General features: G+C 35.1%; 1 protein-coding gene across 1 annotated transcript; it reads right to left on the bottom strand.

The window, feature by feature from the left end:
• Positions 1-8,806: 8,806 nt before the first annotated feature.
• On the bottom strand, positions 8,807-10,568 carry LOC126974729 (transcription initiation factor TFIID subunit 7). Its single transcript, XM_050822337.1, has one exon. It carries the CDS (start codon positions 10,358-10,360, stop codon positions 9,200-9,202), a length of 1,161 nt encoding a protein of 386 aa, XP_050678294.1. The 5' UTR covers positions 10,361-10,568; the 3' UTR covers positions 8,807-9,199.
• Between the last annotated feature and the right edge of the window lie 7,840 nt (positions 10,569-18,408).

Below are 18,408 nucleotides of genomic sequence, written 5' to 3'. Positions count from 1 at the left end.
TACAAATTAGCTCCCTTACGCAGGGAGTCAATGACATTATGACGAAAGCAGGTTGATGTGGAATTAAATAAATTTAGTTGCTGATTATTTTGAGAAAGTGTATTAAATTGGCGACACTTACGTGCAATGTGTTATGCAATAGTGTGATGAACTTACCTTAACGCCAGCTGAAATTCAAGAGGCGTTTAGTTTTAATTTCCGCGCATTATTTGAGAAAAGTACTCACCAAACCTTGGCCACGACTACGCATTGACGGACTTACGCTTCTCCGTTTGTTGTTGCTCCAGCGTTTTAGTGCTTCTTTTTGTTGTCATAGGCAGGACAGGATTTAAACTTAATGCCGCCCCTGGGCATCGGAAATAAATCTGCCCCAATACTGTAATTTTACTTAAACTTATAGTTTATAAATTTTATTTTTCAAAACTAAAATAACTAATTTATTGCAGAAACTTTCTCAAAAAAAAAATTTCTAATTGAATTTCTTTAATTCAAGAAAATAAAAAAAACTATTATCATTTTAAAACTCCAAGGAAATAAATCGATTAATTCGTTTTTATTTATTTAATGGATAAATTTAATTTCTTGAATTATCAATTAAACCAAAAATTATTAATTAACAGAATTAATTAATTATATTGAGCAATCTTAATAAAACATAAAAAATTTTTTTCACTTCCAAAATTTTACTGCCCTAAAAAAATTGCCGCCCTGGGCACTTGCCCCAACTACCTCTAGTGTAAATAAGCCACCGCTGGTCATAGGTTCCTCTAGGTGTGGCGGTCTTAGGCAGTCTCAAACAGGTTCCGTACCACAATGGATTGCTTTAGCTCCAACTTTTGCGATCTCATCGGCCATTTCATTACCTATGATTCCAACGTGGTCTGGGACCCATCTGTGAATCACTCTATTCTGCATGCCTAAAGACAAATGTGTTTAGGCAGTCAATGCAGTTTTTTACTATTTTTTAACGGCGTCAAGTCTAAAGCCAAAAATGCCTCACCCGCAGAGAGAATAATTTGTTGGTTGAAAGCCTTTTCGGATATTGGTTTCTGCGCATTCTAGAATGGCGTATACCTCTGCTTTTAAATATGGGGGCAAAACTCCCAGGCTTATGTAGTTTAAGCCGGGGCGCTCTCCATAGACCCTACATCCAATCATTTACTATTTTGGACCCATTGGCGAACCATAACAGGCTTCCACGAGACTTTACTGTTCATCCAGTCGTCCCTGAAGGTAATTCCACAATATAGTGTTTGAAAGTATTTATTTGTGAAGTCATTTGAGCAGCTATCATGCATAGTATGTGGTTTGGCAAAACTAAGTCTTCTAAAGTCCTAAACGTTTACGACTCTTTAGGATTGTCCTCAGAATGCTCGCCTTCGCCTCCTGCTGTATAAACAGTGGAAGAGGCTATAGACTAAGCAGCGCCTTAATATCCGCACCTAGAGTGGACGTCTTGGCCCCGGTTACCAACATACAGGCAAGTTTGTAGTTATTTTCTGGCTGGCTTTTCCACCATACATTGGAGGATGGTAATTGATGGTCTCACAATTGCTGTGAATAGCCATAGAAGGAGCTTTGGGCGTGCTCCCAAATGTCTCCCTATAAGACATCGACTTACACCCAAAGCTTACTTACGGCCGTTCCCAATATTCAGTCTATCTCTTACTCGAGATAAAAATCTTAACTATCAATAAACTTATCGTCGGTAACTCACCTTATAATTGCACGCTGTCTGTCAATGGGACGACGTATAGCTTACCAGCGATATAAAGTTAGTATGGAATTTGAAATTCACGCGTCCCAATATAAGGCGATAAGAATGACTTATCGGGTATATTAGGACAGCTTCAGATTATTGACAGCTAATTACTATCAGTAGTAGGTAGTAATTTATCTCTATCTGTGGATAGTATGTTGGGAACGGCCGTTAGCCGTTTTTACTGCTTTGTCGTTAAAAATCGTGATTGTTGTATTAATTCATTTTAAGTTGGCAATGCAAGAAAGGAAATATTAATTGCATGTAAATAGAAATTGCCATTGTCGATTTGTCGATAAATTCTTTACCAAGTTTATTCATAAACGAGTAATAAACCGCATGAATAAGCCGACAATACTTTAAGGCTGGTTGCAATGATTACGTTATGACGAAGCGATAATCATGCTGCGTTTTCCATTATTTGTTTATGACTAACAGTTTAACTCTTGTGCATTATTACGACATTGATAAGCTATTCTGACTAATTCTAGTACATAATGTGTAGCTATGCGTTCAAAGGTTACAAGGATGGCAGGTGCAAAGACGAAGATAGCCTTCGCTTTGAAGTCATAATGAATAATTCTCTTACAACTCTACCACACACACAGCATCACCTTATTTCGAGTTAGCCCGGGTTTTGCCACGGTCTGTGATGATTGACTGACCTTTAACCACGATCTTTTGCGGACTTCTTGTCGTTCGTGATCCACTTTTCAACAACAGTGATGAATGTCTTCAAAAACGGTCCAATTTCATTACGTCTCAATAAAGAATTGTAAATGTAAAATGGTATAGATACCTTCAAAAAAAGCTTGTACTCCTTCCTTAAGTAAGGAGTACGAGAGGCCGGCTACGCTCCTATGAATTCTCTGGTGTTGCAAAAGAATGTCAGCGGCTATGATCACTTAACACCAGATGACCTACATGCTCGTTTGTCGTCCTTTTACATAAAAAAAGGTGCATCTTTGACACCAAAATAAAAAAACCGTTAAACCAACTTTTTACTACTCTCCTACTTACTGACACATCATTGTGATTAGATCCATAAAAGTCATGAAGTACAACTGTGCCTCTACATCGACGACCAGCATTCAAGTAACGGAACACGGAAATTCTGGGAGTTATTGAAAGCTGCCCTTGGTAGTTAAGCCAGTCGTCCCTGTTACCGCTGCGGGTGGTGAATGATACCCTGGCTCATACAAGCGGTTTTCTGGCTACTCTTTGCCTCTAAAGATTAAGTCGAAATAAAGAAAAAACGCCATCATTACAATTACATAACAATTAATTGTAATAATATATATATCTTAACTAGCTGACCCGACAGACGTTGTTTTGTGAACAATGACGTTCCATACATAACGTCATTGGTCCTCAATCAAAATTAAAACTATCCTATCTCTGAAGTTGGACTAAACTGCACTCCTTGAAGTAATCCCCATTAAAATCCGTTCAATAGTTTAGAGGTTCACTGGAAACAAACATATTTGTCACCTACACCTTGGAAAGCTGCCATCGAGCATATGGCTTAAGTCTTCCATTGTCTCTGCCATGATAACGATATCGTCTGATAATCGAAGATGAGTGGTGTATCCGCCGTTGATATTGATGACCAGCCGGTTCCAGTTCAGATGTTTAAAGACATCTTCCAACGCAACGGTGAACAGCTTCGGCGAAATGACATCGCCTTGTCTGACTCTCCGCTGCAGTAGGATAGGCTTCGAGAACATATCCTGGAGACGGACTGAAATGGTGACGTTTCCATACAAACACATCAACGCTTGGTTACTTTTCCCACAAGCACACAGCCGGTCTGAGGTTCGAGTCTCCTTAGGAGACGCCCCGCGACTGTTGTTGCGTAGTCTTTGCGGCCTCCACGGCCCACGTCCTATTTCGCTGTGAAAGCCAGGGCTGCTAACAGCACAGAGGAGGTTTTAGTCGGTATGGGGTGTCCGCTTACGCGGATACTCGAGTCCGACATATTACGCCCCGGAACGGGGCGTAAATACGTAACCGTATTTCCTCCTCTCAAAAAAAAAAATCAACGCTTGGATATATCGATAATCAATGTGGCACCACTGGAGAGACTGAAGCACCGCCGAAGTATCAGCCAGTGTCCAATCTCTGTGTTAATAACATACATTTTACATTTACATTTTGGTTTAAATAATATGTATTTTCGAATTAAATTTCAAAAATTTAAGTATCTAATTGGCTTATTACAAAAATTAATCCGGTTAATCGAGTCTCTACAGTATTACCATAACCATATCACGGTAGTGTGGCCGTAGTGTAAGCACCAGTTTACACTTCACGCGTTGAAATGTGGACAATTTGTTCACTGTTTGTCCACTGACCACTATGTGTCGTCAAAGTCAAATAAACTTTATTCAATTAGGCTTCAACTAAGCGCTTTTAAATCGTCACTACATATATTTCTATTAAATTACTGAATTTACCATATGTTCGTAAAAAGTTGAGCACGTAAGAAAAGAAGATCATAATATAACAAACTCAACGGTCACTCTTTTCAATCAAATAAATTGTTTTACAATGGCTGTAATATACAAAACAAATTAGTTTGTTAGGTGCTGCATCCAATATATGAATCGTGTTTAAATAATTTAAATTATTTCATAAAAAGTATTAATTCATAATAATTCATGGTAATTCCATCCAATAAATACAATGATTTATTAACTATAACAGGTCCACCTGGCACCACAAGCAGCTCCCGTTCACGAGTTGACGCATGGAGCAGCCATCATTCCCCTCGCACATATTTGAGGAAAGGAGACAACCCGGCACACGCCGCCGCCGCAAGGAATGCCATTCAATGAGCATGTCGAACCATGTTATATGTATCTCTACTCTGTACACAGATAAGATTATGTAAGTATTAAACATTATATTTCAAAAGACAATGTATGAATTTTTCAACAAAACTAGCTACGTATAGTTACAAATAATAAGGTAAAAAACGATTGTGTGGTTTTGTGAAACCACGGTAAAAGTGAAACTTATTTTCACATTATAAACATTTAACTAAAAAATTTTATAATAATATTCCATTAAGGGTATAAAAATCGCTTTATTAATCTTAATTTTATATTTGGATAATTGGAATAATAATGGGAAATAATAAAAGTAGACTAAGTCTCCAACTAATATTTTTATTGAACTCTGTGTCTTAGCCCTGGTTAAAAATATTGAATAAAAGTTTCACTTTAATAAATAACAACATTTACATTAAACACTGACAAAAACAAACAAAATAATGTGGAGCACTGGCACAAATGAGTAATAGTCTATACACTACACGGTCAGCTGCTGCGAACTATAGGCGCCGCCCGACTGTCACGCGACATGCAACACACAGACGAAAAAGTTTGAGACGATGTGATAAAAGTTTCACTTTAAAAACTATACAGTAAATATTTCTTTAAAAGAATATTCGCTGTGTGTTCTACAAAGAGTACCCAAGCAAATATAGTAGTATAAAGAATTTTAATCTGTAAGTATATCCGAACAAAACGCACAAGAGGTCCGGACAACTTATGGCTACATCACACTATTATGACCCTATAAGTATTACCAATCGTTGATGCAGTCATAGTACTTTTCCAGCTATATAAAGTCTAAGTCAGATGACGTCACGGGTAGCACCTAGTTCTGATAAACTGCAAGAAGTGTCTTTAAATAATGTTTGAAAGAATTAAAGTGCTGACTCAAGCGCTCTATATAAAATGTGACGCGGGAAAGAAACTTTTGCCATCAATATATCGTAGGCGCTAAAGAAGAAGATAAATTATAACAAATTTTTGGTTCCGTACTTTTATTATTTAATAAACTTTTCGTATGATACTCATGGCCATAGACTTATAAAATACTAGCGTACAGACAAAGGGCGTGAAGAGAGAAGAACATCACTAATGGAGATACAGCAAGATAGAAAAGAAGTTGAATGTATTGTTACCGTTACCGAGTTTTTTTTATATAATAATAGGGGACGAGACGAGGAGGACGTACAATTGATACGCCCTACCCATTACATTGCAATGTCACTCAGGATTCTTGGAAAACACAAAAATTCTAAGCGGCACAACAATTGCGCTCGTCACCTTGAGACATGATATGTTGTCTCATTTGCCTAGTAATTTCACTAGCTACAGCGCCCTTCAGACCAAAACACAATAATGCTTACACATTACTGTTTCACGGCAGAAATTGGCGCCGTTGTGGTACCCATAATCTAGCCGGCATCCTGTGCAAAGGAGCCTCCCACTGGTAAAACCAAATTTTCAAAAATCAGCCACGCTTGGCATTAGCTTCTTACCCCCTTATTCATAATGGTCCGCTAACTTTAAACAGCCGCTTAGGAGTGTTTTTTTTTTCATTCTGACTTAGGTCAATAGAAGAAGACAGAATGAGAATTAGCAATGCTTGAATAAGGGGGTTAGTATTTGGATTAATAAACCACAAGCTAACGCACACATAAACATTGACATATCAAAATTAGTCACGTATTTCCATGCAGTCAGGTCGTCTATTTTTCTTATTTTATGGAAAAGGACGAAACGAGCAAACGAGCGTACGGGTCACCTAATGTTAAGTGATCACCGCCGCCTACATTCTCTTACAACACCAGAGGAATCACAGTAGCGTTGCCGGCCGTTAAGGAAGGTGTACGCGCTTTTTTTAAGGTATCCATGTCGTATCGTCCCGGAAACACCGCAGAAGGAAGCCCATTCCACAGCTTTGTAGTACGTGGAAGAAAGCTCCTTGAAAACCTCACTGTGGTGGACCGCCACACATCCAGATGGTGGGGATGATATCCTAACTTGTAGCGTGCTATTTGAAAGTGGAATCAGGTGAAACAACTCTTCGGAACACTCCCCTAATAATTGCGGTGGATGCGTCATGCTCGTGTGCTACTTGTGGTGGCAGGATGATCCTGTGGCCGGAAACTCTGCTTCATGGTATTAAAATTAAATATTATATTTTTTATAATTGCTAATAAAATGGTCACTAAATACCTTACCTTATATGCGGTGTGGATTGATGCATCTACTGTGCCATGGCCTGCTATTATTGTTGATACAGTAATAGTCGGCCGTGACTGTACTAAATAGCTCTTGTTTTTACGTATTAAGTTACATTTCTTTTATTGAATATTTGTACTTTCGAGTATAATTGTTGCATCACTTTACATATATTGTAACTGAAATGATTTGTGAGCGAGTGATTGTCAGAATGAGTTTCTTGCCAGTTCTTCTTCTTATTAAAGCTCAACCCTCAAAGGCGGTGGTGGATATAAAAAGAAGTCATTTCCTTGACCTGCTTGAATAAATTGATTTTGATTTGATTACCCTACAGGATTGAGCTTTTGATTAGGTACTGTTTGTAAAAATATAATATTGATAATTATAAATTATATATAATATTAATTACTTAGGTAAAAGTTAAAGCAGAATTGTCAAATTGTAAGTAGAGGTATTTGGTGTGTAGTGCATGCTATGTAGATTAAGATTCTTTTTTTTGTTTGCTTGAGTTCTCGTAACAGCCTTCGTCATGCACGCTTTAATGTCACTGCATGTGGCGGGGACATGGGACGGGTCGTCCCCTTCTCTAAAATATGGTTGAGGAAGGTGATGGCTGGCTCATGCGTCGTGCTCGTGAACGGGCACTACATGTGGTGGCAGGATGATCCTGTTTTCGGAGGCTCAGCTGCAGATTCTTAAAAGTTATTATATATATATATAATCCCTTATAATATGCTCACAGAATACCGTTACTTATTTCCGGTGTGTGTGGCTGATGCAGCTACTGTACTCAATAACTTTTGTTTTGTATTAATTTACATTTACTTTTTTGACTTACTTCGTGTAAGGCATTGACTATTTGATGTTTGAGTATGTTTGTTGCATCACTTTACATATTAAATTGTAGTTGAAATGATTTGTAAAACGATGAAAATGTATGTAAATCTTGATTTAAAAGAGTGGCAATAAGTTTCTTGCTACTTCTTCTCATTAGCTCAACCCTTTACGAAGTAGCAGTAGATTCAGTAAGAAAAAAATTTTTTTTAACAATCGTGTCATTTCCGTGACCTATATGAATAAAGTGATTTTGATTTGATTTGATTTAGAAGACACACAATGAAGCGACGTCTCTACACAACGCCAAGTGATCATGCACAGCACTAGGTCACCGACAATTTGAGCTGGGTGCGGATACGGGGGTGCGCCAGACCAGAGATGACAGCAATACTCCTTATGTGGCCGAACCTGCGCTTTGTCTATACAATAGTTCTTAAGGTATTCCAAGTCTATGCTCATGCCCCATACACCACCATACTCATAAGACATAGTACTCAAACCATTCTAGCTCAAATTACAAAATCATTTATTCGACAACTGAAACTAATTATATAATTTAGTAGGTACTTTCTATTTATCTACCACAAGAAGCCCTAAATGAGGTTAAAATAACATACCAATTTTCCTGCAAGAATTGCCCTTTAATAGATTTAAATCAGTAATCAAGAAGATTTTAATTAAAAATAATAGTTAAAAAAAAAGTAAAAAGCACACTTTGTATAAAATTCAACTAAAAAATAGAAAATAAATTTAAATTGAAAATAGTGTAAAGCGTGGGGTGCTTTTTAAGATATTATTAAAATAATAATTCTTCTACACTCCACGCTTTCTTTTACAATATTTTCAATTTAAATTTATTTTCTATTTTTTAGTTGAATATTATATAAAGCGTGCTGTTTAGTTTTTTTTAACTATTATTTATTTTTCATTTTTTAGTCAAATTAGTGTAATGTCATCGGTCCTCGATAAATCTACAAAGTATAAACGAAATCTAGCCGTTTAAAGTGGGTAAAAATCGCACCCAAAGAAGTCGGTTACAAACATACAGGTGAAGCTAATATAAAGCGTATAAAAAGGCTTATTACACTGTACATGATTACCTGAATGACAATTGTATGGTTGTTCAGGGAAACACAAAGAGATATACATTCGGTCACAATAACATAATTAGTAATTTAATTAAGTTTATTTATTTTAATTCGTTTACAATTTTTGACAAGTACAAGTGTATGTAAATACGGCGCTATAATAATAGCTCTGAATAAATACCATTGTTTCAAGAATAAGATTATGTTGTAAAAATGACTAATAACTTATATTTAATAATTTAAGTAATCATATTTGTGTATATTTGTATAGTCTAACGGCATGTATATTTGTTTCAGGTATAAAATAAGAAAATAAAACTTGTTACAATCTTTAGCACCAATCACTACCATTAAAATTAGAAATCAAATACTCTAAGCTTGTTGGTCTATTTTAACATGATATTGGCTAATTTGTGGTGTTCCTTCCACAGAAACCACAGTAGGAAGAATAGGAAATATAACAATTTTCATTAATTTTAAATGTCTTCAGAAGTGTGTAATGTAATCAGCCCTTGATATTCCATCTCTTTGAACATGATGTCCTGGTTCAATGTATGCAGGACCTCTTGGAATCTCTGTTTCAAAGCCAGGTTCTCGATCCCCTCCATACCATGTTGAGTTCTTTGCCTCCGTTCTTTTAATTCATCCAGCTCTGCCTTCACTTGTTCAATTCTCATTGCCATATTGTCATTATCCCGAGAATCCTCTTCATCATATTGCCTTGAACTTCCACTTGCTTCCATCTGTTGTGACATACTTTGTTCTGTTTTTGCAGCAGCATTTCGTTCCATTTTGATGTTGGAGTCTTTCTTCTGGAACATTTGTGGCTCAAATTGGAATGGATAGGTTTCTTGTATTTTATCCTGCATGCTATCTGACATGCGGCTGTACTGTGACATTCCACTATCGTCCATACCTCTTGTTTCCTCTTCATTATCACTGTCGCTGACAGCTCCACCAAATATATCAACTACATTAGACTTATCAATAGTTTGCTTATCAACAGCTTCTTTCTTAGTTGACTTTGCAGATTTCTTCTTTTCAGATTTCACTTGAGCTGGTGTCTTAGTTTCCGGCTTCTGTTGCTCTTCATCTTCTTGGATAACCTCCCAAGTTACACTCACCGCCTCATTATCAGCTCTCAACAACCGTTTTACTTCTTTCTCTATTTCTGGTGCTTCAATGTTCTTTTTCTTTAACGTCTTTCGGAAGCGACGTTTCCTAACATTCTTAGTAGGGGGTGTGATGCCATGAGGGTACAGGAACTTCTTATCGACTTTATATGGGTCCTTCTTTTTAGTTTTTGAAGGTGATTCCTCTTCAGGCTGGTCTGGTTCGAATTTACATAGCATCATTTGACAAATGTCAGCGGATTTATAAAAACTTTTGTTATCAATAGTCTTCAAGGATTCTATTATCGTGGGTAGGTCCACGATTTTGGCGTGCATAAGCCAATGGTCAAAACGAACCTCTCCATGTCTCATGTCGTTCTCAATCTGTATTGAGAGACGGTTTTTTAAGTTTTCACCAGACTTTAATACATCATTCAGCACTTTTGCAGGTTCTTCTGGCAGTCGAAGAATGAATTGTGACTCGAGTTCAGTCGGATAATCCATTTCACGCTTGTCCCTATTCATGTTATTTGCTTCATGTACGTTTTATCATTCGAGATGAAAACTGTATTATGTGTCCCAAATCTAGACTCCAGAGAAAAAATTATCAGATCAGAACTTTCAAGAAAGCACGGGGAAGTGGAAAATCGTAATTAGTATTAGGTAAACAGTGAACTGAGAACGTAGGTAGTGTTTAAAATATTCTCTTTGGTAAACATTACGAAAGTTTTGACGCAACTTCATTTTTTTTTTTTTATATTAATTCGTTCTTTCGAACAGGCTATAGCCAGGGGCCTTACTGCCTTGTCGTTAGTATTTTCATTTCTTTGGTATTTATTATTTTCACTATTTTGTTTTACAAAAAGTCCAATCCAGTTTTCTCATTTCATCTTACATTATTTCCATTTTCCTTTTCCAATTATGTATATTCGATAGCGAATATTTATAGTAGTTTCTTTCATCAAATCCAATCCAGTCTTAAAGTCATCAGTTATTTTACCATTTCCGTTAATGTATAATTCTCTAAAGAATATTTTCCATATTTTCCTTTTAGTAAGTCCAAATCCAGTAATATAGTCCCTAATAATTTTCCCCTTTTCTTAAAGTCAAATCCAGTGTAATTTGCATAACTTTTTAGAATAATACCTACCTATTTACATTATCTGTTCAGTTCGCGAATTGCGCTATGCTATTACTAGTTGTATATGTACGAGTTATAACGTATTTACATAATTATAAACAAATTTACAACGTATGTATCTACAAATTACAATGTATTTACAGTACTACATACAAATTTATACAAGGACATATAAGTTGATGTGTCCTTTAATAGATCTATTACTGAGAGCGGGATTATATTGGGTGCACCATATATTTCCAGTAGCTCATCCATCAGCACAAGGCGCTGTATGCCAAAGGACGAACAATCAAAAAAGATGTGATCCAGAGACTGATCTTGTTGCTTATTACAATGGTCACAAAAAGGAGAGGAGACAATTTTTTTGCGATGAAGATGAAAATTCAATCGATAGTGACCAATACGCATTCGTGTTATTGTAGTATAGAACTTTCTGTGAGCGTTATTTTTAAACTTACAAAACCAGGGTGTGCTATTAACGGGATTATCTAACAAAGTATACGAATGAGCCTTATTTTCAACTTCTGTACAATTGTACCAATATCTTCCCCAAAGAAGAGTCATACGCTGTTTTAGATTACTTATTATATCTGTATATGGTATGTTAATGTCTAGATCTTTGCAATCAGGATATAGGGATAGATCGGATATATTAATGATAGTTCTAGCTAGAAAATCAGCGCTTTCGTTTCCTGCTACTCCTATATGGGACGGGACCCAAACGAAATCCACTTTAATATCGATTAAACATAGTTCGAACCACAATTCCTTTATAGCAAAAATGATGTAATTGATGTTAGCACTCATTTTGTTATTTGACAAACTTTTTAACACACTCATACTATCACTAACTATTACCCACTTCTTATTAAGTTGATTTTGTTTCTTAATATGCTTTAAAGCAAAAAGAATAGCGACGGCTTCAGCAGTAAAAATACTGGCATATCTATTAATCTTAAAGCCAATACCCTTCCTAATTTCAGGAAGGTAGATTGCAAAAGAAACATTATTATTGTTTTTTGCGCCATCCGTATAAACAAATTTACAATTAGACCATTCTGACAATAATACATGAACCTCCTCTTTTGAAGTTAAATTTGGATCTATTACAACATTAATTGCAGAATATTTACATCGAAAAGAACCTGCATGGCAGGGAAGTATATCATTATTCCGATGAATATTTAAATCTTGTAGAAATTTAAAAAATGAAGAAAAATCCTGCAAGATAAACAACTGTCTCTGAAATGAAGACGATTGATAAGCAATAAGATTCTTAAGAAGATTGTTCGTCGGCAAGCTATAGAGCTTTAAAATAAATCTTTCTTTAAGATAACTAAATCTAATACACAAAGGAGGAAGGTTGGCCTCGATTTGCATAGCAGCTATTGGGCTAGTTTTAAGTGCACCCAATATTGTACGCATACATTTATTTTGTATTTTATCCAGACTATTAACAATTTTGCTGTCTGCGGCGAAACAATGAAAGCCATATTCAAAATGACTACGAATAAGCGATTTATACAAAATTAACAATATTTTAGGGTCCGCTCCCCACGACGTTGCACACAAAGATTTTAATACATTATAAGCTTTATTCGCTTTAATTATAACACTATCTGTATATTTTTATCAAGACAGTTTTGGAGTAAATGTTACACCTAGAAATTTTATGTCACATGAAATAGGCAGTGGAATGCCATTGTATAAAATGGGAGGCAATATGATGCGTTTACGACCAATCACAAAGACTTTTGATTTGGTTGGATTTACATTTAAATTAAGATAAGAAAAGTATTGATATAAATTTACAAGTGCTTTATTAATAGTAGCGGCTAAATTAATCAGATCAACTCCCGATACATAGACGACTAAGTCATCTGCATACTGTAGGTTTACTATATTTGGCCCCAAAATAAGGTTCAATCGTCTTATGTACATAATAAAAATTAAAGGAGACAATATTCCCCCCTGACAAACACCTAGAGAAGAAAGTCGTGGTCCATACAAATGTTTATTAAATTTTACATATACTTTTCTGTCAGTCAAAAAGGATTGCATCCAATTTATTATTTTACCTGGTATCCCTAACATTGATAACTCGTCACAAAGCACGGCAATATTTACACTATTGAAGGCACCTGAGATGTCAAAAAATACAGACAAAAGATATTGATTACTTGCTAAACATTGATGCGCATCAAGCTGTAACTGCGCTATACTCTCCCTAGAAGACCGACCTTTGCGAAAACCAAACTGATTATTAGGCAAAAGACAATTTTGTTCTATAAAGAACTCGAGACGTTGTTTTAGAAGCTGCTCAAATATCTTCCCAACACAAGACGTGAGAGCTATAGGTCTATAAGAGTCAGGTAACATTTTATTTTTGTCTGGCTTTAAAACTGGGATTAAACAGTCTGTTTTCCATTCTGCAGGAATAGTATTCTCCTTCCATAGGCGATTAAGATTATTTAAAAAGATGTTGAGACTGTGGCAATTAAGTTTTTTGAGTAAAATATATGGAATGGTATCAAGACCGAAAGATGTATCTCTTCTAGTAAATAAAGCGGATTTTAGTTCTTGTAAAGAAAAAGGCTCTATCAAATATTTATTACTATCATTAACAACATTTACATAGTTAGTTAACTCATTTGATACAAAGTCAGAAGTATACTTTTGTAGAAAATCTGGAATCCAACTATCATTCAACACACTGTCAGGAATGTAAGTTTTGTTAAATTTGCGCATGTATTTCCAAATTGAAGACAAAGGAGTACAACGATTAAATGAATTGCACAAGCCTATCCAGCTATTTCTTCTTTCACTTTTTAAGATAAGTTTTTTTAAAGCCCGCAATCTCTTAAACTCCACATAATTTTCATCAGTGGAGTTGTTTTTAAAATTAATGTAACCATTTTTAGCATTTAAAACTGCTTCTGTACACCTCTGATTCCACCAAGGCGACCAAGGATATTTAAAAGATTTTTGTGAACAAGAACTAGTAGCATTATTACTATTAGAACTTTTGGAAAACAGACAGCTAGGGATTGACTGCTTGGCAGCAGAAAGTAAAATATTACAAAAGGAATTAAAAGCATCTATTGAAGATAAAGTGTCAAATTTAACATCATCCAAATAAGAAACAACTAAGTTACTATACATATTCCAATTCACCTGCTTATAATTAGGGTGAGTGGGCAAATGTAGATTATTACATAATGTGTTTTGCAAACTAATACTATCACTACTTACTGCCATTTTTATTATTACAGGGAGATGATAACTACTGCCCAGAGGACTGTCAATAACTGACCAGTCACATAAAAGAGCCAAAGATGGAGTTACCAAAGTCAAGTCAAGAGCATTAGGACGCCAAGATGGAGATCCTATTGTGGTAGCTTGACCATTATTCAGAATAACAAGACCATTCTCATCTATAACCTCTAAAACATCTTTACCTCGAGGCAATGTATCAACACATCCCCACAACATGTGATGAGCATTGAAATCACCTGCAAATATCATTGGCTCTGGAATGGACTTAATTAAACTGTTTAAATTGTTTTTATTAAATGGAGGATTTGAATTGGAAGGACTGTAAAAACTCACAATACTCAGTTCTTTGTTATTAATTTTAATTTTAATGCAAACATTTTGTAGAGCACTATCATAATATGTATTTATGTTAGAAAATGTGATATTATTATGAATAAAAATTGCTACACCATTGTGTTTATTACCACAATCATTCCTTATTGTGTTATAGCCTTTTATTAAAAAATACTGATGTGGTTTTAACCAAGTTTCCGAAATTATAGCAATATGGATATGATTTTCATATAAGAACCTTGTAAAAATAAGCCTATTACTAATAATACTTTGAGCGTTCCACTGCACTATATTCAATGTATCCATAATAACAATTAACTAGGTGTCTTTTTTCTAAAAGTGTTATTCAGAATTTCCTTAATACTATTTGAATTTATAGTTAACTTATCTTTATTTGTACAAATTTGTAAAACTGCTTCAACCAAGAGGTTCATAAATTTGTCAGATTTTATAAGATTGCTCAGGTGTGTGTCAATATACTTTGAGTTTAATTGAGGGAAAGCAGATTCATTGAAGAGATCTGAGTATCTAACACTACGGGACTTCACTTTGTTTTCTTCAATTTTTTGTTTTTTCAGAGGACAGGTAGATGAGATAGCTATGTGATCTCCACCACAGTTGGCACATTTTGTTAAAGTTTTTGGACACATTTTAAAATTGTGATTGTCAGAACATATGGAACAAACTTCATTGTTTCTACAAAATTTAGCAATATGGCCAAATTTCATACAGCGTAGACACTGTTTAATAGGGGGTACATATACATTAACCTCATGCCTCCAGTGATCAAGTGTTACATACTCAGGTAACAACGTTGATGCAAATGTGACTGCAACAGTTTGCGTTGGAACAAAGGAGACAACACCCTGTGGGTCCTTTACTCGCCGCATGAACCTTCTCACAGCAATAACTTTTTTACTCGATGCAATTAATTGATGAATTTTTTTGTTGGAGTAATCAGTGGGAACAGAAGTAAGAACTCCAGTGACCTCCGTTTCAGAAGCCGGAATTGAGGCAACCATCTCCAACTCGCTAAGTAACTTTTCATTTTTTTAAAAATACATTCGCATTGTTAGGCAGGTCAAAGGTAACACCAACTTTAAAAGCATTAACGGACCTCAGGTGCAACACACCCGATACGCAATGCCTCCTGATTCCATTTGACAGACCCAACCTGTCCTTGTCTGATATTTTGACTTCACCCTGCTTGCGATTGAGAAATACAATAAATTCCTTCTTATTTGAATTTTCGTCGTATAACCTATAATAATTTGTCGCTCTATAAGGGGTATACTTCTCTTTATCCTTTCTTCTTACAATGAGACGTTCAGTCACCTCCGCGTCAGATACCGAGGATTCGGATAGGGGAAGTTCGTCTGCTGGTTCTGCGTCGCTCTGGCCGTTCTTCGGCCTTTTACCTGTACGCTTCCCCATGGCGATGGGGAAGCGCACTTAACAATTTATATATACAAAAATCGAATATTTATAAACCAGGATAAACAATTTACAAGTATGAAAAATATATGCACTATGAACAATAATTTAAACAATTTTTTTTTGTATAAGCGCGCCTTCCTTCGTTCACTCGTTCCCGCCAAAAAAAACCGTTGACGCAACTTCATAATTTTTTTTTTTTTTAATATATTAATTCGTTCTTTCGAACAGGCTATAGCCAGGGGCCTTACTGCCTTGTCGTTAGTATTTTCATTTCTTTGGTATTTATTATTTTCACTATTTTGTTTTACAAAAAGTCCAATCCAGTTTTCTCATTTCATCTTACATTATTTCCATTTTCCTTTTCCAATTATGTATATTCGATAGCGAATATTTATAGTAGTTTCTTTCATCAAATCCAATCCAGTCTTAAAGTCATCAGTTATTTTACCATTTCCGTTAATGTATAATTCTCTAAAGAATATTTTCCATATTTTCCTTTTAGTAAGTCCAAATCCAGTAATATAGTCCCTAATAATTTTCCCCTTTTCTTAAAGTCAAATCCAGTGTAATTTGCATAACTTTTTAGAATAATACCTACCTATTTACATTATCTGTTCAGTTCGCGAATTGCGCTATGCTATTACTAGTTGTATATGTACGAGTTATAACGTATTTACATAATTATAAACAAATTTACAACGTATGTATCTACAAATTACAATGTATTTACAGTACTACATACAAATTTATACAAGGACATATAAGTTGATGTGTCCTTTAATAGATCTATTACTGAGAGCGGGATTATATTGGGTGCACCATATATTTCCAGTAGCTCATCCATCAGCACAAGGCGCTGTATGCCAAAGGACGAACAATCAAAAAAGATGTGATCCAGAGACTGATCTTGTTGCTTATTACAATGGTCACAAAAAGGAGAGGAGACAATTTTTTTGCGATGAAGATGAAAATTCAATCGATAGTGACCAATACGCATTCGTGTTATTGTAGTATAGAACTTTCTGTGAGCGTTATTTTTAAACTTACAAAACCAGGGTGTGCTATTAACGGGATTATCTAACAAAGTATACGAATGAGCCTTATTTTCAACTTCTGTACAATTGTACCAATATCTTCCCCAAAGAAGAGTCATACGCTGTTTTAGATTACTTATTATATCTGTATATGGTATGTTAATGTCTAGATCTTTGCAATCAGGATATAGGGATAGATCGGATATATTAATGATAGTTCTAGCTAGAAAATCAGCGCTTTCGTTTCCTGCTACTCCTATATGGGACGGGACCCAAACGAAATCCACTTTAATATCGATTAAACATAGTTCGAACCACAATTCCTTTATAGCAAAAATGATGTAATTGATGTTAGCACTCATTTTGTTATTTGACAAACTTTTTAACACACTCATACTATCACTAACTATTACCCACTTCTTATTAAGTTGATTTTGTTTCTTAATATGCTTTAAAGCAAAAAGAATAGCGACGGCTTCAGCAGTAAAAATACTGGCATATCTATTAATCTTAAAGCCAATACCCTTCCTAATTTCAGGAAGGTAGATTGCAAAAGAAACATTATTATTGTTTTTTGCGCCATCCGTATAAACAAATTTACAATTAGACCATTCTGACAATAATACATGAACCTCCTCTTTTGAAGTTAAATTTGGATCTATTACAACATTAATTGCAGAATATTTACATCGAAAAGAACCTGCATGGCAGGGAAGTATATCATTATTCCGATGAATATTTAAATCTTGTAGAAATTTAAAAAATGAAGAAAAATCCTGCAAGATAAACAACTGTCTCTGAAATGAAGACGATTGATAAGCAATAAGATTCTTAAGAAGATTGTTCGTCGGCAAGCTATAGAGCTTTAAAATAAATCTTTCTTTAAGATAACTAAATCTAATACACAAAGGAGGAAGGTTGGCCTCGATTTGCATAGCAGCTATTGGGCTAGTTTTAAGTGCACCCAATATTGTACGCATACATTTATTTTGTATTTTATCCAGACTATTAACAATTTTGCTGTCTGCGGCGAAACAATGAAAGCCATATTCAAAATGACTACGAATAAGCGATTTATACAAAATTAACAATATTTTAGGGTCCGCTCCCCACGACGTTGCACACAAAGATTTTAATACATTATAAGCTTTATTCGCTTTAATTATAACACTATCTGTATATTTTTATCAAGACAGTTTTGGAGTAAATGTTACACCTAGAAATTTTATGTCACATGAAATAGGCAGTGGAATGCCATTGTATAAAATGGGAGGCAATATGATGCGTTTACGACCAATCACAAAGACTTTTGATTTGGTTGGATTTACATTTAAATTAAGATAAGAAAAGTA

This window comes from Leptidea sinapis, chromosome 33, assembly GCF_905404315.1.
Source record: "Leptidea sinapis chromosome 33, ilLepSina1.1, whole genome shotgun sequence".
NCBI lineage: Eukaryota > Metazoa > Arthropoda > Insecta > Lepidoptera > Pieridae > Leptidea > Leptidea sinapis.
This window is presented reverse-complemented; position numbering and strand designations above follow the sequence as displayed.